General features: G+C 34.8%; 1 protein-coding gene and 1 long non-coding RNA gene across 6 annotated transcripts in view; one reads left to right on the plus strand and one right to left on the minus strand.

The window, feature by feature from the left end:
* Positions 1-21,874, minus strand: part of CCDC102B (coiled-coil domain containing 102B) — a 316,475-nt gene that overhangs the window by 266,330 nt on the left and 28,271 nt on the right. For 4 of the 5 annotated variants that reach the window (XM_077135262.1, XM_077135264.1, XM_077135260.1 and 1 more), the window contains exons 2-3: positions 6,225-6,846; positions 4,310-4,530 (exon numbers count right to left, since the gene is read on the minus strand). In XM_077135262.1, the coding sequence (XP_076991377.1) occupies positions 4,310-4,530; positions 6,225-6,830 (827 nt within the window). In that variant the 5' untranslated portion in view covers positions 6,831-6,846. The remainder of the gene's footprint in view (positions 1-4,309; positions 4,531-6,224; positions 6,847-21,874) is intronic. The other variant, XM_077135261.1, reaches the window with a different exon arrangement.
* Positions 11,778-21,479, plus strand: LOC143661969 (uncharacterized). The gene is made up of 3 exons (XR_013165048.1): positions 11,778-11,881; positions 17,641-17,779; positions 21,266-21,479. It is a non-coding gene; the product is annotated as an uncharacterized LOC143661969 (long non-coding RNA).

Here is a 21,874-nt window from a genome sequence, read left to right on the forward strand (position 1 = left end):
TTAACTGTTTTATGCATAAATCCTATAGAAAAACAAAATTAACAAAATAAAGCTCAGCAAAAATAGATCTAATATGATGATATCAACTTTTAAAAATCAAATTGCTAAAAATACGTAAAATGTGCAGTCTGAGATAAATATGAAGAAAAATCATTTTTATAGATAAATGTGATATTTCTAAGCAATCTTTTGAAAGTTGTTTAACTATTATAATCATGTAATAATTGGACACAAAAGTTGGACATCTAGACAGGAACTCTGGTCAAAATATTTCTCAACAATGAAAACATTTTTGAAAGATTAATATCTGGGATTATATATTAATCATTTTTGAACTGTAGGAAATTGCACTGTAAAGATCTAATCAGTATTTTCTTAAAGAGCCTTATTAATGTCAAAAACATTTCTGCCAAGCCAAATAACTTGTAATTACGTTTAGATACACATTTTTCATATTAGCACAAAATTTAGAGTTAATCTTAAGTTATGAATAATAAAATGTCTTTATAAATATATTTTAATGAGCAACACATTTGTCATCTTGTCATTGCACTCCCAACTGTTTATCATTACTTCTGGCAGCAGTACGTGTGGTTGTTAACAGCCAAAGCCATCTATGATTAACTTAATTAGAAAAGAGATGTACATAAAGAATATTAAGTTCAGAGATCACCAAGAGGGTCAGAGAACAAGGTTTGGAGAAAATGCAACCAAGAGCAAGGTTTACTTTCAAGGCACAGCCTGTATGCTGCTCTGGTATCCATCCTATGACTGGCAAGCAAATGTATCCAAATTAGCTAATCTATGTAGAAAAATATATTAGTGGCTGAAGAATGTAGGGGAGAGCCAGAGAAGCAAAGAAGGAATCCATGCAGCCAGAAATTACAGAAAGCCAGGCATCAGAGCAGGACCTCGGTTCCAGTAATCCAAGACAGAGGGTAGCACTAGCATCCGTCATCCACTACTGCCCTGGAAACTAGATGCAGCTACCAGCCCTACCTTCTGCCTTAGCGAAATGGATTCTGGGTGCTCCCCTCTTCCTAGGGGCATTAGCTTCTGCCTAAAAACCTAGGGTAGCTTCATCTGCATACCTGTTCCAGGCCAAGGATCTGCACAAAAGGTAGGGACTTAGTATTTCTGCAATCTGTGAAGAGTTATACACTGTCTCAGAAGGTGGAAGAGAGCCTGAAAACATGACAGATGCTGGACAGTCAAAAATGACAAAGGCTTACTGGACATTCCATTAGTCACAGTGGATAAATAAGTTAAGTAAAAGTAGCTTTGAATTTTATCAGTAGCACACTGAATAATATTAACCAGAATTGCCTGCCAGTGTATTCATTGTGTTACTAGAGGAATTTATATATATATAAATTCATATATAGATACACATATATGGATAAATGTGGATTTCAATCCTCATGATATCTTTTGAGACATATTCAATGTGCTGCACTTTCTCATCAGGATTTTAAATCTCATTTTCTTGATAAAAATGTCAATGTTTAATGAAGCAAAAAGTTAAGAATAGGAGCATACTACTTTTCTCAGAAACAGAATAAAATTAAGGAAATAATATTAGAAGGAAGGGCTGAAGCTGAAAGCAGATGTTTTATAATGACATGGTACAAAGCAGACATTTTATAACGGAGGCAGGTGCTATCTATAGTTTAATTTGAGGACTAGTTGTGGATATTAAGACAGTTGATGGAAATATCACATCATAGTCTTCTATAATTTAAGACTGATATTGCCAAAGCCCCTCTTCTTAAATGTTTAGGCACTCCCAGCTGTAAAAGAGGATCAGCTTATCCACTCTCACCCTGGTGGAAGGTTTTCTGCCAGGGAATATTTTCCAACAGGAGAGTCTTTATCTAAGTGGTCAAAAATACACAAATTCTCAGCATATGAAGGGCTTCCAGATCCTGGATAATTACTCATAAAAATGAAACATACACAAAGAGCAAACACTATAATCAAGTGCAGAGTATGATTGGACCAAGAGGTTCTAGTCCGCCCCGGTGGTGGAAACGACTCCCTGAGTTCCCTGTGTTTCATCCTGGCAATAGTCAAGACAATGTTCCCACCATCTGGAGACTTAAAAAAAATTGCATTTACATTTTCTCAACTCAAGCCACCCACGTGCTGAGATTCCAGGAGGAGAAGTTTAAAAAGATTAGACAGATTTATAGTCATAGCCATTTTATATCCTTGGGAAACACCCTCCTGCGATGGGAAAGAAGCTTTGTGCGAGTCTCCAGAGGATTCATGATGATGGTGGTGTGGGTTCCTGGACACAAACCCTGACTCACAATGTCCAAGGGAGGGGGTGCAAAGTTGAATCAAACCGCCCCCAGATCCTTTGGGCTATCTACTGAAATTGCTGAGAACTTGACAGTTACTTTCTATGGGGATTTATTAAATTTATTCAAAAAAAAATAGAAAAAGTGTAAGGGAGTATGCGTGCATGTGTGTGTGTGTGTATGTGTGAGTGTGCAGAGATATGGATACATATCACTAAATCTGGCACCATAGCATAGAAAAGTTTACATCTAGGAAACAGCAGTTTCATATTAGTGCTGTTACCCTTTGTCAGTGAAGTAACATGGTGAGTGCGATAGAGAAAATTCTACAATCACTAAAAAGTTAAATCCTTCAGGAAATAAAAACAGATTGGAAGTTGACTGGGAACTGTAGGTCCAGATAAAGTTAACTGTCGCTATGTATACAGGTCTGAAGATTAATTTTATTTCACTCCCGTTTCTACTATTATTGATTGACTCTATTAGGAACGTGTGCTTGATCGTAGAAATTATAAGTATTTATTCTATACACAAATGCCTGTATTATCCCAATCTGATAATGATGAGATTTAAACAAAGAGACTAAAATTGAATGCATGTTCCTAATAAATTTCAAAGGGATGAATATGAAACTTTTGATTGACAGAAAATGAAAGGCAGATAAAGACTTAGAAGATTAGCAAAGGGCTTGTATAAAATTATCAATATTTTAGTCAATTTAAAGCAAGGTATCTAAGCCATTATAATATGCACAACATACATTTACACACTCATTTTATATCATATTGTATTATATTTTACATCACACTTATGTTTCTGATTCTACTTATCTGTTCAGAGTCTCACAACTAAAAACCAAAATAAAATAAGAGTCTCACAACTAAAGAGGTGGAAAATACTTATTTTCAGATTTTGGGACAATGTCTTTAAACACATCAAATATTCCACACAATGTTAATAATTTTTTCAAAGCCAATCATGAAGGGGGAAAAAAAAAGAGTAATTCATATTACCAGCCACTTTCGCAGTCATTATTTTTGTTTGGTCTTTGTGAAATTCCTGGAAAGAAAGATCTGCCAGATTGCATTTTCCAAAGAAGCCCATGATCATTACCATATCCTACTTGGTCTTCTTGAAAGATGATTTTGACACCCCTCCCATTACCTGATGCAGTCTCTGTTCCTTTCCCCCTGCTCCTGTGCAAGCATTTGAGGCTGCCTGGATTGACTTTGGAGGCAAGGTCATAAAAATGCCCTTATGCTTCTATCTGTTCACTGCAATCACTGCAATACATGACTGAGCTGTCTTCAGATGGTTCCAGCCCCCAGGCCCCATGTCACCTCCAGCCCTCAAGCCATCCCAGTGGAAGTCACATGGAGCTAGGGGCCAGCTGTCCCTGCCAGGCCACGGTCCAGGCTCAGGAGCAGAATAAATGGCTGTTGCAACCCCAACCATTGTTTGGGAAGGATTCTTACACAAAAATGGATAGGCAGAACACTAGAACTTCAGCATTGTATGACACAGGAGACAAGGGGCCCACTCTGGGTTAACCCAACATCATGGAATCAAGATGAATATCCAGGCCTCTTAAGCGCAAGCCTTGTACTCTTTCCTCTATATCACAAACGGTCAATTCATAAGGCATCTCTTTCTTTGATCAAGATGCTACAAAACTGTGAGTTGTCTGCCCTTAATATTAGCATAGTTATTCACTTTTACTGACCCAACAAAGTTCAGGAATGTAATGTTGTATATATATTAAAAATAAAAACATAATTAAGATGAATCCTCTAGACATTATGAGAACATGATTATGATAAGTCATTTAAAATGAATGATTGATAAAAACAAGTCACAAATTATTTTTTAAGTATATTTTTAAAGTCTACAATTTAGTGATCAATAATGGATGAAATGCATTCTCAAATAACCAGTTTATCAGACTGAACAATTTTAGGAGTTTTGAATCTCAGACTTGGATAAAGGAGACAACTCTTAGTACTTACTCTCTTTCCTTCCACAGGACTTTTTGGAACTCATTTAAATGCCTCTGGAAGGTTGAAATTTCAGGCACTTCATTCTCCAAAGGCACATTTATTGCACGCAGTCCTAGTCCACGCTCTGTTGCAATGTTTTCAGAATCACTATTCTTGAATAAATCAGGACAATCTAGACTGAGTTTCAAATCCTCATTTAATCTTACTGGGTCAATAATCACATCTTCTTCCTGCAAGGGAAAGCACGAAACAAATGCTGTTACTGAACTTTTAAATCCCTCAAAAGAAAAATCTAGAAACAAAAGCATATTTTCAAAAGAAAATAAATGTTACAGGTTCAGCATCAAGCCCATATTTCCATTTAATTAGCATTTGGGAAGAGTGTTATATGACCAAATTTGAAGTGCATTCTTCTTCAAATTTATTTCTATCTTGTTATAAAAAAATAAATTTCTCAAAATTTCTGCTTTAACATTTTCTTTTCTAATCACAGCTAAAAATAATCCTGCATAAACTTGAACAGCAGTCAAGAGTTATTTAATGAGCTGATGAAATCCTCTTTAAAGTTTCTTTTTCACAAGGCACCTGAGAGTTCCAAAGTGAAGCCAAATGATTATTTTTTAACATCTTTAGAGAACAGGGTAGGAAAAATTTTCAGGGAACTCAAGGATAACTCTAATAGGCTTGCTTATTGAACAATTATAGTTCCCTGGTTGAATCTCTCAAATAGAATTTAATGGGACACTTTAATAAATGTGAGCATCAATAACTAGAGCAGCAAACTATGTCAACCATCTTATAATTCCAAAACTGCACTGAACTCATGCTAGACATATTTGCCTATAATATAAATTTGGTCTGATGAATGGGCATGAAATTAGATAGAGCAATTCATCAATAGCTGAGTTCAAATAAAATCTCAGTTATACATCATCACCAGTTTTGTTTTGTTTTTAATTTTTGAACTAGTATATGGACATCAGGCTACCTAGTATGATTAATCTCTTAATGCTCTCAAAAATTAATATTATTGCTATATGCACTATTTTGAAAAGAATAAAATAGGACATCTAGTTCTCTTTGGAAAATACTGTGGTCAGACAATCATACATCCCCTAGAATTTTTTCATTAGGCTTAGAGTTGGCAGGGACACTGGCCTGGATTGTTGTTAAAAAACAAACAAAAACATATAAGGTCAAATAAGCCGAAGTAGGTGTGTGGCTGCAATCTTTTAAATTTTTCCTTTTATAATGAAATCTAGGCAATAACTATCACAAAATCCATGTGTCATACAAAGGCTTAAAATTTTATATAGAACTGTAAAGCTGGAAGATATTAGCCTGATTTTATGTTTTTAGAAACAGAATTTAATAAAAAAGAGTAGTTATATAAACTATGATAAGAAATAACAAGATTTTCTGAAGTTTCCCAAAATATGCTCCAGGGATAATAATGGTATTTGCCAGGTTAAAAAGGGGCAGGGGAACGGAGGGTGTGTGGTGTCCATGGATTAATTAGTGCTAATTAAGTAAACTTCTTTGAAGTTTCTTCTTTACAGAAGTCTCAGAAATTTCAAGAATCTGTAATGTACCAAAAAGTTCCAAAAGTACCAAGGGTGGTGTGAAATGTTTCATAAAAGTGGTTGAGTATGGAGCCATTTTACAAGGGGTTTATTGAAAGGCCAGAGGCCCAAACTTGGAAAATGTTCAACTTTGGATCACTTATTATTATTGACGTAATTAGGGTATGTAAGGGAGAAACATCTCTAAATGCTTCCTTTTCACATAAAAAATTGTGTTCATTTTTGCTAAAATACTGGTGAAGTCACCACTTGGGTTTCATGCATTTCTTCCCCATCACCATATGTATATGACGTTCAAATATGCACATCACTTCTAGACTCCTCTGTGGGGGGTCTCTTACCTTAGCATTTGTGCTCGCCTTTATAGGAAATTGTGTTTTTACCATGCACTCTCTTGTAGGCTCACATGTTTGCAAACAAATTTGGAATTGGTCTTTATGTCCATGGGGCGCTTCTGAAAAACTAGGAAGCTTCGGGTCCTGAGTCATGTTAACATCTAATGCCTCTTTCTCACGTGGCAAACTTTGTCTCTTTTTCAGAGCACTCAGTTCTTTCACTGTCATCTCTAATTGTATTCTGAGTTGCCTTCCTTCCTCCCTGGCTCTGTTCCTTTCAGCTCGAACTCGGCTCCATTTTTCTCTCCAGTTGGCAGTACAGTCTGACCACCACCTCATGGTCTTCTCCATCTGAGCAGCTCTGGCCTTGACTTCTTTCAGTTCCCATAGGCGAAGTTCTTCGCAAATATCCCATTCGTTGACATTGTATGAGGGAGCCCAGAAATGAGGGGCAGCATGAGACTGTGGCCCATAACGTGACAAAGAAGAATTATGGGTATCCCTAGGGGGTGAGGCAGACACGACCGCGCCACAAGGTGATTTCATGGATGACTGCTGCATCTGGAAGATTTGTGTGTCCTCAATTAATCGATGAATGGAATCTAAATTCATATTTATCTTATCAAGCCTAAAAAAAGAAAGAGAATATAATTACATATTTAAATGTTTCCTGCAATTATAAGAGCAAGACCTATATTTATTTAGAAAAGTTAATGAAAACAACAGTGCTTTGTTTCAATGCCATATGTTTCTTTCCCAGTGTGACCAAAAATATACATTTTATGCATCTGTAATTATCATCAAAGAAATAGAAATTGTTCATATTAAATTCTGTCAAAGTAATATAAATAAAAATATAAAGATGCAATGAATATGGCAAATGGCATGAGTAATTCATTTCAAGAAATGCCATTCTACTCAGGTAATATTTATGGAGGTGCATTTTGTCCATCAACTACACAAAGGTCCCTTCTTTCTTGATAACCAAACCCCAGCTTGTCCAGGTAGAAGGCAAAATCCATTGCTCTCTTGGAGGATAAGCCTCTTACTAGTTCCTGGAAACTACATCACAACTGGTCTCAGTCTTCCTTGGTGAACTCCATCAAATCAACCGTTCTCTAGTCCCAAGGTAGGCTGGGACCTAGTTCTGGGTCGAAGGGATGTTGGGGCATTCTACTGAGGAAATCTTCCCTTCCAGAAAAATTTGAAAACCTCAGAACAAGAAGCTGTTTTTTCCCTTGTTTTCTCCCTGCCTGATACAGGACATGATCTAGAAGAAGTCGGGCATAACAGCCCACCTGATAACAATAAAGACAAAATTAATGCATTCAAGATGGTGAAACAGAGGGATAGATGGAAAGATGGGGGAGCAGAGGGATAGAAAGTCTGGTCTGTTTAAACTGCTGCCTCAGCCCTGGAATGTTCACTTCTGGTGGCCTTGCTATAAGACAATGATTACCCACATTTATTAAGCTATGGTGGTTGGTTTTTCTGTTATTTGCAATCAAAAGCATATTTAACTGACAAATTAATTTCCTACTATGCTTAATACTATGATAAACTCTGAAAATAAAGTATTATAAGACAAAAACTTCTCCTCAGTGGTTTTACAGTCTAGTGGATAAGTATAAATAAACAAACAAACAAGCAAATATTTCCCCTATAGCCAAAATATTTATTTATATAATCAATATTTTCGCACCTATTGTGTGCCAAGTCAGTGCTAGGCTCTTTATGTATGCACTAAGAGCTAAGAAGCACTGCTTAAGAAATCTGATTTCTGCCTCCTAGAAATGAGGAAGCTTCCTGGAGTAAGTAACACTTGAACAGTGTCTTAGCCATTTCAAAGCTTTATAAAGGAATAAGAAACAGCTTTCCATATAAAAAGCAAAAGACAGATGAATTTGTAAACACAAGCCCTTTTAACAGTGTTTATGCCCATTGTTTTACTCATTACAGCAATATTGCTATTGGAATATATAGCAAGTAGGTTTTTTTTAAAAAAAGAATTGATCTAAAATATGCAGGTGAGTTTACAAATCGTTATTTACAAGCTAATAAGTTTCTGTGGTTGTATAAAATTACCCATTGTTACATTTTTCTAGTGTAAAAATATCTCAGATGATATTTTATGGACGACATTAATTCCTCACACTTTTTAAAATTTGCTTTTTATAGTTACAGATCATATAGTGCTTCTTCATGACTGTTTTATCAACTAACTAGGTTTCATTATACAGCTCACTTATAAGCCTTCATTTGTTGAAAAAAGAAATTTTATAATATTAAATAAAAATATATATATGTTTCAGGTGGGGAAAAAAGCATATTTTGACAAGTGTTCTGTAGAGGTGCCAAGCCAATTCACTCCTTACTATGAACTTATCATAATAATGGAGACTCATGACTGTAATTATTTTGTGAGCAATGGTATATGGCCAATCATATTTGAATTAGTGCTGATTTGGAATAATTGTTCCCTTCATTTACTGTGAATCAGAGGGCAATGACATTATAACTGACCAATTTTCTTGGACCATTGCTAAACCAATACCAATATATACAGTTTTAATTGTCTCAAACAAAAGAGAGAAAAAAATCTTAATTTGAAGTACAAGTACTCTCTCTTCCTATATATGCACACAAATATATATATATTCATACTTTTTTTCACTAATGATACTTCTTTTGGTTGGAGTTTCAAAACGAAGACAGAATTTTCTTCAGCAAATTAAATTTAACCTTGACATTTTTCAAAATAAATCAGCATCTTGAAATGGTAATGTCTTTAAAAATGTCTCATTAACTTTTATTTCGCTTGTGTGTTGAAGATTCTATAATTGGATTCTGGTACATTAAGATCTTACCTATCAATTAACTTTGTATTATTTCATATCTGACTAACCAAAAATGCATTGGGTTTAATGATTCAGATCTTGAACTTAAATAGTGTTTCCTGTTCTGAAGAGTTTTCTCAAGCAAGTATAAATGGGAATATTGAAAACATATGTATATTTATTAAAGCATTCCTTTTCCTTACACATGTGAGTACATATCATGCTTCATTTCAGACAACTAGGAGAGCATTTGCCAGTCATTGTGGCAGAAGGCCTTTGATGTATGCAAAATACATTTTAATGCCATTGGCTCTTTGGTTTCTTATATATTTTTCTGCATTGTGAAAATGCTTACCCAATTAGACCATCATAATTACTGAAAATACTTTAGAATATAGTACATAACCAAATAAATAAAATGTGTTGTATCTACAATGCACATAAAATATTACAAACATATTATTTCTTCCCAAATAGGAGCTTAGTGTGAACTTGTAAGCTCCAGCGTCAGACTCTATCATTTCAAGCCCTGACTTCATCGACAGACTGATAGTTTGCGGTAAATTATGTAAACTGCCTTTGACTCAACATCCTTATTTGCAAAAATGGACAGAGATAGCACAAGCACCATTGATTTCTGGTGAACATTAAGTGGGCTACTACTGAGTGGCCACCAAGGCTCTTGGGCAAGGCAACAGTTTTTCTCAGCACAATATAAATCTCTGCTATGTAACCTTGAACTAATATGACATTTAATATTTTAGTTGCTTTTCTCACTTTGTGAAAGAGAAATTATGTACTTAAAAGTAGGGAAAGCATAAAGATAAATGAGATTTTTAAAGATGTTTTGAATTTTTATGATAAAGGCAGAATCACACTTTCTATATAACATTAATATTCAGTGGAAATTAAAAATAGATTTTAAGTTTCAACGTAACAAGTGAGGAGGTATTGCTGCCACTGGTCACAAATTCAGATTTTCACAAAATGAATTCCGCTTAATTTTTCTATAGCTGAATTTATGTTCTAAGTTGATCCTCAATATCTTTGATCATGCATACTTCTTTTAATTTAATTTGAGCTTCCCTCTTCTTTTTTCTATTAGGGGCCATGTGAGTTCTCATCTTGGAAGAGAAAGAGAAGAGAAAGCACTAACCTGACAAATATTCTAATATAATGTTCACGCAAGCATTTAAATGCTGAAGTTCAGAGGTCAAGTAGTTCACTCAGCCTTTTGTCAGGCACAGAGGGCAGGGTGCCATCCACTTTTCATCAACCTCACTTTGAAAAGGTGTTGAATAGAGAATAGTCTGTCTGTTGCCCAAATGGGGGAACAAATGGCTTACTGAGGACAAGAAAAAACCCAGGAAAATATTCCAAAGTATTATCCAGCTTCACTTGTTCATGACTTCTAAAACAAAGAATCAGCCTTCATTTTTATTTTCTAAACGAAGAAGTGACATTAATCACTGACAGTTATTGAATATTTTCTGGGTGCCAACCATTTTACTAAGTGCTTTCCTCTCACTAATCTAACCATGAGTTATGTACTGTTAGGATTCACATGCTAGAAATGAAGGGAGGGCTCAGGTTCTAATTTAACCAGCCCAAGTCATATGTTCAGAAGGGGACATATGAAATATGACACTTTTGAAAAAAAGGAAATTTGAAGTCAGAGTCACTGCCTCTCCATAATAAAAACCTACAGCTTCAAAATATCATCTGCTTTTGCTACTGTGAGACCTTTTCGATTACTTCTGAAATCTTATGGTAGACTTTCACTTTCCATCATTTTATGCTCAAATATCCTCTACTAATCACATCATAACTAGTCGCCTAATCCTGACAGTGCCCATGGAATTATTTCAATCTCCTTATCACAGATTAGTTTTCAGTCTTTGGAATTCCACGTCCCAGGCTTTGGCCACACTGGGTGTGTCAGTTCCCTGCCTGGGCCTCATCTCAGTGTCTTCCTTCATGCCAGCTGACTTCTAAGCAGGAGCAAGCACCCTCTCACCACCCGCCCACCTCTCCAGGCTCTGCCGGCTTCAGGCAGCAGCTTGGACTTCACAGGTCCAGCTCACTGAGTCCTACCAGAGGCCCGTCCAACGTGAGGGGACTCTTCTCCAGGCCCCCTCTGCCGTGCCTGCACGGGACCAAGCTAGCACCATTGACAGGAAATCAAACCATAATCGCAAATGCTAATTCAATCCTCAAAGAAAGTCAACAGTGAATTGTGGTAGAAAACTTACCTACCTGTTTTTAGTTAGAGAAGGGTTCAGCAGTGAGGAATGAGGTAGAGCAGACATTAGCAGGGTAGAACAACTTAGAGTCTAATGGAATTTTCATATTATCGTTTATATTTACCTCTTAGACTATAGGAAATACATTCTAAATGAAAACCTTTTTGCATTTCCACCCCCACCCCCACCCCCACCCCCCAAGGAAGCAATAGGACCGCTAATGTATATTCAGCAACAGTAAGAAAAGCCATAAACAATGAATGGGAAAATAGATTGATACAAACTCGTAACACAATGTTAAACAATCGTCGCTATGGATGTGGCACTGCACCTCAGGAAATGAAGAATTTTCAATATACAGGAAAGAAAACACCTTGTCCATCATGGTTTTTCAGGCTGCTGTGACGAATACTGCATAACGGGTGGGCTTAAACAATGACAATTGATTGGCTCACAGTTTTGAGGTTTGAAGTCTGAAACTGAGGCTTCAGCAAAGCCATGCTTTTTCCGCAGAGACTGTGGCTACCTCTCTGCCTCAGGCCGTGAGGGGACCGCTCCTTCACTCCGCTGCCTCCTGCTTCGGGTGAGTGGGGGGCACCTGTCCTTTCTCTTCTGGCTGCTGTCGACTTCCAGCTTCTGCCTCCTCCCCTGACTGTCTCTGATTGTATCTCGATTTCTTTTGCTGTTAAAGGACCTCAGTAATGCCATTTAAAGCTCTCCTTCATTCATTTTGGCCACACCTTAACTAAAATAACATCTTCAAAAGGGCCGATTTACCATGAGTTCACAACCACAGGAATGTGGATTAAAATTAAGTACATATCTAAATTAGGGCACATAATTCAACCTACCACAATATTGTATTTTAAAAAGTGTGGCCGCTCTGTCAAACATGAACAAATGATTAATATAAAATTTATGCATTTTGTTATGGATCTGAGACAAAAAGTATTATTTGGTTCTTAGGAATGATTTGCAAAGAATATGCAGAACAGTAAATGTGAATATAGCAGTTGTGACATTGAGATAAGTGAAACGATTATGGTAGATGATTATGTGATATCACTTCTATATGGTTTAAGTTTTGCTCATGGCTAGGTATTACATTTTTAAAATATGCAAATCCATACAATGTGGCTAAAGTATACGCACAGTTATTACCTATAATTATTACTAATTGAGATTTTGGAATTACATAGAGGCAGGAAATACTTGGACAAAACAGGCAAGTAATATGTAATAAATCTGTACAGGTTGCCAATTATTTAACACTAAGATCCTTTACTTTCCAAAACCATTGTAATATAAAATAAGCTTAAACATAAATATTTTAATAGCCTATACATGTGTGTTTGCCAAGATTCATTAAATTACAAATTGCATTATGCAATGAGATAGAAATTACTTTTATTTTAAATAATTGGCTTGGAGTTTATATGAGAAATCCTGCCTTTTGTTAGCTGGTTTTCCATTGCTTCCTCTCTTTTTTGACTTCTTATCATTATCTAATATTTCTGAAGCCATACATCATCAGCATTTCAGATCAAGATCTCTCTCCTTGAGTTAGGTTTTTCAGTAAAGATTACTTAGAAAAATAATAAATACTTAGAGAAATCTTAATGATGAAAATTAATTCTGTTTCCTTTCTCTTAAAACAAATGATGCCAGAAAAATCTCTTCTCACAGTATTTTGATGTTCTTGCTATCATGGCCTGACAATAGCAATATTTTCTATGCTTTAAGAGGCTAAAAAAATTAAAATGCAACATTTCAATAATAATCCTTTTATGGGTCAGACACAGAAGGTCACCAGTCTGACCTCAGCTGGAATGTGAATGGAGTTATAAAGACACATTCACAACCCACAGTCCACTTTATAAAGTGTCAATGCATCATTTACAATGTGCCTCGGAAAAATAAAATTCCAGTTTTCTGGCAAGGTGATCATCTTGAAATCTTTATAGTGGTTTGCCCACCAGGTACAGATTTAGGTTCAGACAAGTTAGCGTTTCCTAGCTGATTTAACATTAATTTAACTACTCTTATGTAGTACTTGGAGTGCCAAACTGACTCAAGAGATTTCTGTGATAAAATATTGCTGAAATTTCTCACCAGTATTTCAGTTGTAAAGCATAATGATTGTTTAACTAAGATCTGAGGTTAGGAACTCAAATGTATTTCTTATAACAACTTATAAAAATCTATAACACTTTTTGTCTATTTTATGGAAATCTGACCCTTAAATAATTCATCAACATTTTCTAATATTTATGGTCATCTCAAGGCTTCAGTGTTAAAACCATAAACTATCCCAATTTTCCTGTGCAATCTAATCCAACTGAAGAGTGTTAAATAAATAAGCCAACATTTTAATCGAAGCCTTAAGCCAAAACTGAACTAGTATTAGCTGTGGTAGAATTGCAGAGTCTCACTGAATCCTTCTTCTATATATCCAGTGGCTAACAGACAACACATTTTATCAGAAAGGATGCTGCCACAGTCTCGTACAGTCAAAGATGCTATCACTTTACAGAATTCGACAGGTCAGCCTGGATCTGGGTTTACATGGATATGTAAATATCAATTTGTATAATCTCATACAGATCAGTTAATGCATAGGACAGTACAATTACTTCCATAAATTTTATTTTAAAAGAAATTAAAATGAAATCCAGAAAAACAACAGAGCTAACTACTTGATATTATTATTATTAATTTATAATAGGAGAATGGATTACCCTATGAAATGATTCCATCCACAGTTCCATTAAACCAGATGTGGTAAGAGAAGGGAATTATGTTTTTGAGGATCAGTTCTTTTTTTTTTTTTATTTAAAGTCTCTTTATTATAATTATAGATTTCCTTTAATGTGGAATTCATCAACATTTTCCAGTATTTATGTTCATGTAAGTTTCCACTGAACAAAACTGCAAGCTATCCCAATGTACCTACTCATTTCCTAAGCAAAATTCCTAAGCCACTCACATTTGCTCTCACAGAACATATGAGGTTAAGTCAGAAATTCTTCACAGATCTAGTTACACTTCTTAGCAGCCAAAAGAAAGCTCTTTTGTATCAGTATGATTTAGTAATATTTTATCACACCCATTTGATGTGATAAAATTTGATGGAATGTGCATAGCTGCCGACTGCTATCTGTTCGCTGGTGGAAAAGTTTTCTGAGACTTAAATCATGAATTTAGAAGAGTATAGCCCACGTGATTGTCATGTTTATTGTTGAGTAGCAGTTATAAATCTATTTTAATCAAAACAAAATTTATTCTCAAAATTGTTTCATTTTTCAAAAGGTACATTCTTTATATTAATAACCCAAATTGGCTAAAATGTATCCTACATCCAAAAAAAAATTGGATCAGAGGTATAAATTAAATAATGCATTTAGATTTTAGGAGTTATACTTATGCATAATATTTCCAAGTACTTTTCTATATCCACTCTGCTTATTATTTAAGCAAAACCATCCTTATATAAATGCATGTCTGATATTGTTTGTCACTTAATTTTTAAGTTCCAGTATGATCTGGAACATAATTGATTAGTTATTTTAAGGAAGGAAGGAGGGAAGAAAAGGAGAAAGAGAGAGGAAAGGAGAAGGGCGAGAAGAAGGAGGGGAGGGGGAAAGAGGGGAGGTAATGCAGACAGGAGAACACCACATTCCCCATCTGTCCCCAAAATCTTCATCCAGATCATACCAGAGTAAAATATCAGAGGAAGTTGCATTGACTCTCTGTCCTACCACTGATCACTTCTTGGCCTGTATTCTAGAGAATTCATTCAGCTCGCCTGAGCTTTGACGTTGGACTCCTTACCAGAGTCATAATATCACGATCATACAGTATCTATCCTTCTGTGTCTGGCTTATTTCACTCAGTGTTATGTCCTCAAGGTTCATCCATGTTGGCATATGCCTCAGGTCATCATTTCACCTTATTTACTCCATAATATTCCATCGTGTATATATATATACTACATTTTATTTATCCACTCGTCTGTTGATGGCGCTTGAATTGCTTCCATATTGTAGTGATTTTTGAATAATGCCGCTATAAACTTTGCTGTGCAAATGTCTGTTCATGTCACTTTTTTGAGTCTTCTGGGTGTATACTGAGTAGTGGTATTGCCAGTCAATGTTTAGTTTTCTGAGGAACCACCAAACTGCCTTCCATATTGGCTATACCCAGTCCCACCAGCAGTGAATAATTTGTTGTTTCCTGTCTAATGGCAACCATTCTTACAGGTGCGAGGTGATATCTCATTATAGCTTTAATTTGTAAAGAAGATGAGCAACTCTTCGTGTGCTTTTTAGCCATTTGTATTTGCTCTTCAGAAGAATGTCTATTCATATCTTTTACCCATTTTATAATAGAATTGCTTGTTCTTTTATTGTTGAGCTGTATGATTTCTTTATGTACATGGAATATCAAACCTGTATCTAATATCAAACCAAATATTTTCTCCCATTGAGTTGGCTGACTCTTCACTTTTGACAAAATCCTTAAAGGCACAGAAGCTTTTGATTCTGAGGAGCTCCCACTTATCTTTTTTCTTCTTCTTTCATTGCTTGTGCTTTGGGTGTAAAGTTCAGGAAACTACCTACTATTATTAGGTCTTGAAGATGTTTCCCTATTTTTCTTCCAAGAGTTTTATATTACTGGCTCTTATATTTAGATCTTTGATCCATTTTGAGTTAATTTTTGTATAAGGTATAAGATATGGGTCCTCTTTCATTCTCTTGACTGTTGATATCCCAATATCCCAAGCCCATTTGTTGAAAAGGCTATTTTGTCCCATTTCAGTAGATTTGGAGGCTTCTCAAAGATCAATTGAGCATAAATTTGGTGGTCAATGTCCAAGATCTCAATTTGGTTCCATTGATCAATACCTCTTTGTGTCAATATTATGCTGTTTTGAAGATTGTAGCTTTGTAGTAAGCTTTAAAGTCAAGAAATGTTAATCCTTGCAATTTGTTCTTCTATTTTAGCTATTTGAGGTTTCTTTGCCTTCCAAATGCAATTGAAAACTGGCTTTTCCAATTCTTTTTCAAAATAGGTTGTTGGAATTTTGATTGGCATTGCATTGAATCTATAGATCAATTCAGTTAGGACTGGCATCTTAACAATGTTCAAACTTCCTATCCACAAGCACAGAATATCTTTCCATCTGTTTTGATCTTCTGTAATTTCTTTTAACAATATTTTGTAGTTTTCTGTTACAGGCCCCTTACTTCCCTGGTTAAACTTATTCCTAGATATTTGATTCTTTTATTGGTTATTTTGAATGGATTTTTTTTCTTTAGTTGTCTCCATGCTTAGCTCATTGTCTGTATATAGAAATGTTTCTGATTTTTGTACATTAATCTTGTAATCTGTCACTACTCTAAATTCATTTATTAACTAAAGTAGCATAGTTGTGGATTTTTCAGGAATTTCCAAATTATGTCCAGATCATGTCATCTGTGAATAATAAAAATTTTACTCCTTCCTTACCTATTTGGATGTCTTTTATTACTTTCTTCTGCCTAATCACTCTAGTTAAGACTTCTAGTACAAATGTTGAATGGCCATCCTTGTCTCATTCCCAATCTTGAGGGGAATGCTTTTAATCTCTTACCATTAAGAATGATCTGGCTATGGGTTTTTCATATATGCCCTCTATGATATTGAGGAAGTTTCCTACAATTCCTGCTTTTTGTAGTGTTTTTACCAGAAATGGACACTGAATTTTGTCAAATGCTTTTTTGGCATCAATCAATATGATCATATGATTTTTCCATTAAATTTATTAGCATGCTGTATTACATTATTGATTTTCTTATATTGAACTATCCTTACATCCCTGATATAAATCCCAGTTGGTTGTCATGCATAATTCTTTTAATATATTGTTGAATTCCATTTGCTAGACTTTGGTTGAGAATTTTTGCACCTATTTTTATTAGGGAAATTGAGCTTCATTTTTCCTTTCTTATAACAGTGCTATCTGGGTTTAGTATCAAAGTGATATTAGCTTCTTAAAATGGGTGAGGTAGTGATCCTTTTTCCTCAGTTTTTTGAAAGAGTTTGAACAGAATTGGTGTTAGTTCTTTTTGGAATGTTTGATAAAATTCCCCTGTGAAGTTGTCCAGCCCTGGACTCTTCTTTGTAGGAAGATATTTGATAATTAGTTGAATCTCTTCACTGTTAATTGGTTTAAGTTCTTCTAATTCTTCTTGAGACAGTGTTGGTAGTTCATTTATTTCTAGAAATTTGTCCATTTCATCTAAGTTGTCTAATTTGTTGGTGTGTAATTTTTCATAATACCCTCCTATAATTTTTCTTCAGTTCTGAGGGGCAGAAGTCCACAAAGTGGTAATCCTTCCAGAGACGTTACGGAAAAATCCCTCTCCTTGCCTTTTTACCTGCTGGAGGCTGCCTACATCCCTTGGTTCCTGACCCTTTTCTACATCTTCAAAGCCAGCAGGTAGTGTCTTCTCTTCTCTCTGACTTCTGCCTTCCTCTTTTATGGACCTTTATGATTATTTAAGGCCCACACAGATAATCCATGATAATCTTCATATCTTTAGCTCCTTAGCAAAATCACTTCTGCAAAGTTTCTTTTGAATATAAGTTAATATATTCAAAGGATCCTGGAAATAGAATGTGGGTATCTTTGGGGGGTTACCATACCCTCTGACTATGGTTCAGATGTTCCCTGTGCATCTCCTCCAGACTTCCTTAAAGGACTTCCTACCCCATTCTCCATTGCTGTCTTATAGTTGGTCTAAAGCAAAATAAGAGTCTAGGAATCTTTGAGTCTTAACTAAAAGTTTAATAATAGGTAAGGAAGCTTGTGCAAGGGACAAATTGTGAATCCTTCTTTTCTAATAATGTTTCATTTTCCCGATCTATCATGAAAACTTCATGTATAAATGTACAAAGCCTTATCAAAACTTCTTTTCAGGTCTTCTGACCCCAGAAAAAAGTCCAGAACTTCTAAGGACTCAAAATGTTTCCGTGTCCCGAGATTTAAATTTAAGAGGCATTGACGGTTTAGCATTTAAGAGAATAAAATGCTAACATGTTCATTTCAACATCACCCTCAAGAGGTGATAAGTCTTTAAATTCATATAATGCATTGTATTTTAAAAACACTTTTGAATGAACACTGAGTATGATACAGCAATTTTATTAGGTAGGTATGGGTGCCTGGACTGATGTTAGAAACCTGATAAGTGGCATAGAATGGACCTAATTCAGATCTTTCAACTCGAAGTTCAGAGTTACTATCACTATACCAAGTTGTCACTATACTTTGGCAAATCTTCTGGGAATATCAATATCTAGGCACCCAACCAAATGTGAGATCCCATTGGCCTTTAATTTGGGGAGAGTGAGGGCCAAAGGGAAGAATTAATTTCAATCCTCCAAACCATCCATTATGGCTACAGAATTAATTTGTAGCCAACACCAGCTTCTAATTTTTCTTATAAAAGAAAAAGCCAAGGTCAGATAGATTGAAAAAGAAGAAAGTGGTACCAATACTCCATGCTCTCACACTGTTGCTTTCAGAGAGCCTAGGTCTCTTCCCTCTGTGTGCCATTAATCTGCCTCTTCAAAAGAAGGATATTAAGGAATTAAAGTCTCGGTATTCTACAAGTACCTTTTCCAAGCCACCTCAAAGAACATACACCCATAAAAATTCATGTTTAAATCATGGATTTTATTTTATATTCAAATTAGGGATTGTAAATCAGGATATATCTATATAGAGAGAGAAACATATGCATCACACAAACACGTATACATTTTAATTGGGTTGTATATGATTTTTATATTTTCATTTAAGCAAATTGAGCTGACATTTTGTGCATATTTAGGAATGTCCACCATACTTGGAAGAAATAGCTCCCTCATTTAAAATTGTTTTTCTGTTTAATCCATTTCACTATAACTATATTGAAACACAAAGACTTAAGGGGAAAATCATAATTATTTTTAACTGTATTTCTAATATTTCTCTGTTGTTTCCAAGGTTCTTGCTGAATGTTTATAAAATTTTTTCAGATTCAAAAAATTTATGACATCTGTATATGATATCAGGGTGTCATAAATGTTGATTTCATTGCAAGTTACATGTTAATAATAACTAAACTGCATTAAGATTCTATTTTTGCATTTGAAGCATGTACATTTACTAAGCACATCTTATGCTATAATAGAAAAGAGCAGGGCCAATTGTTAAAGATTACATGTATAAAAACTGATGAATCTGATCAAGAAAATGAAAATGTGTGATTGAAATAGTTATTGACTGCTCACACTTAATTAGTAAATAGCAAAATAAATACACTACAAAAAATCTATATTAAAATTTTTCTGTAATAAAATATTTGTGCTATTTAAGAATAAGTAAATTAATTGATTCTAAGTTAAGTTTAGCTTTAACAAGAATAATCTTCAATGTCTTTCAATGCCTTTTGAATAATCTTCAAATTTGTAATTAATTCCCCTCTTTTAGGGTAAGAATAAGACATTCTCATAGTTCACAATCTTAGTATAGTTAATTCAGAATCTTACTGATGAATGTTGAATTCCAAACTGAAACTTGGGGTTTGTGAACTAGTCTAATCTTGCCAAAAGAGTCCTTAAAGAAATGGATGGAGAGCTCTTGGACAAAAAGAAAAAAGAAAAAAATCCTAACATTAAATTATAAACATGTGGTTTGAATTTCCTTTAAATTACTCTTCAGTCTAAATCTTAAGGGGAAAGAATTTACCAAAACGCATTTGAGATTGCAGTAACACAAAACATTTGAAAAGCTATACACGAAATTCATCCGCCCCCACAAGCAGATGTGATTTCCTTGCAAATATTGAGTAAAATGAACCATTTTCCCTATTATTTTGAAATATTTCTGCCCTGCAATTAAAATGTCAATCTTGACAGGATGTCTCCGTAATAAACCTATAAATTAGGTAGTTGAGAGATTTATTTTTTTTAATTCGGAGCCGGAAAACTGAGGAATGAAGAGAAAACACAAAATAAAAGAATTACACATTAAAGAAGCAATTCCTCCAGCGCATCAACCTTTCCTTTCTCACCTAATCTATAGCAACCTTTTCCAAATAAGTGCGCTTGTTATTAATAAGTACTTCCTAGTTAATGGGTAGCCAGAAGCAGGGGAGATTCAAATACTATGGGATACAATCAAACATTTTTATGCTGTAACCCACTGACATCTCTTTAATGAATTTTCTTTAGGTGCTATCCTCAAAACAATCACGTCTTTAAAATAGTATGGGCCAATTTATATTAAATAATTATTTAATTTTCAGTGTTCAAAAATATGTATAAAATAAATTATCAAAAAAATGCATAGGGCAGGCCGTGGTGACTCAACAGGCAGAGTTCTCACCTGCCTTGCCAGAGACCCGGGTTCGATTTCCGGTGTCTGCCTATGAAAAAAAAAAAAACATAAAAAGTTTATTTTCACTTATTGGATTTTTAAAGTAGTTATAACTACAGTAAGAAACTTATTTGAATATCTAAGAGTGGTTATATCTAGATTATATGTGAGTGTAATGTTTTCTTATATATGCTCACTAGTACAGTTTATTTTTAATGCATATAAATATATATACGTATACATGAGTATGTATGTATGACCACACAGATGTCAAGCCCATTAAAGTACAACATGGGAAATTTTAATTAAATTCTAAATTTGATCATGTATGCATCTAAAACACTGCAAATAATGGAGTTGTAAAAATCATCAAGAAGGACCATAAATGAGAAAAAGACAAATTAGGTTTTGGATACTGCAACATAATGATGTATCATAGATGTGAAAAATGACACACACATACACACAAAAAAACATGCCAACCTAGTGGAATGATTCCTGTAGAAATAAAAAGGAGGCTGGATCAAATGTAAACTGATCTAATTTTTTATTTCTCTTCAGGTTAGAATATTTTACTGTTTGGAATATTGGTTGACTACATACTGTAACCCAGCACCTGCTAGAAACAGAGGATGAGGCAACAGGAAAACAGGATGAGGCAACAGGAAAAAGCATGGCTATGTGAGTACGTGTGACTATGCCAACCATTCAGAGAGTATACGAAATTTCCGGTTCTACCACTGTGAATATTAAATAGACCACATTTTCATTTTTGTTTGGGTAATAGAAACCATTTCATTTCCTGATCATCGAATAGACTATACTCTATTTTGTACATTGGGAGGCTTCAATTCTTCTCGGCTGCAAGACCAACACTTGTTAGGTCCCAACAAGCATCATTTTGCTTGTTTATTATGTAAATTTTTATTGAATTGATTGCAAACTCACTTGCAGTTTTAGGAAATAGTACCAAGAGACCCCACATATCTGTCACCCATTTCTGCCAAATGATAGCATCTTGCTAACCTATAGTACACGGTCTCAATCAAGATATTAAAATTGATACAATTCATGGATCTTATTCAGATTCTTCCAGATTTACTTGCACTCATTTGTGTCTGTGTATTTGGTTTTACAGAATTTTATCACGTGTGTAGGTTTGTGCATCCA

The sequence above is a fragment of the Tamandua tetradactyla genome, chromosome 18, assembly GCF_023851605.1.
Source record: "Tamandua tetradactyla isolate mTamTet1 chromosome 18, mTamTet1.pri, whole genome shotgun sequence".
Lineage (NCBI taxonomy): Eukaryota > Metazoa > Chordata > Mammalia > Pilosa > Myrmecophagidae > Tamandua > Tamandua tetradactyla.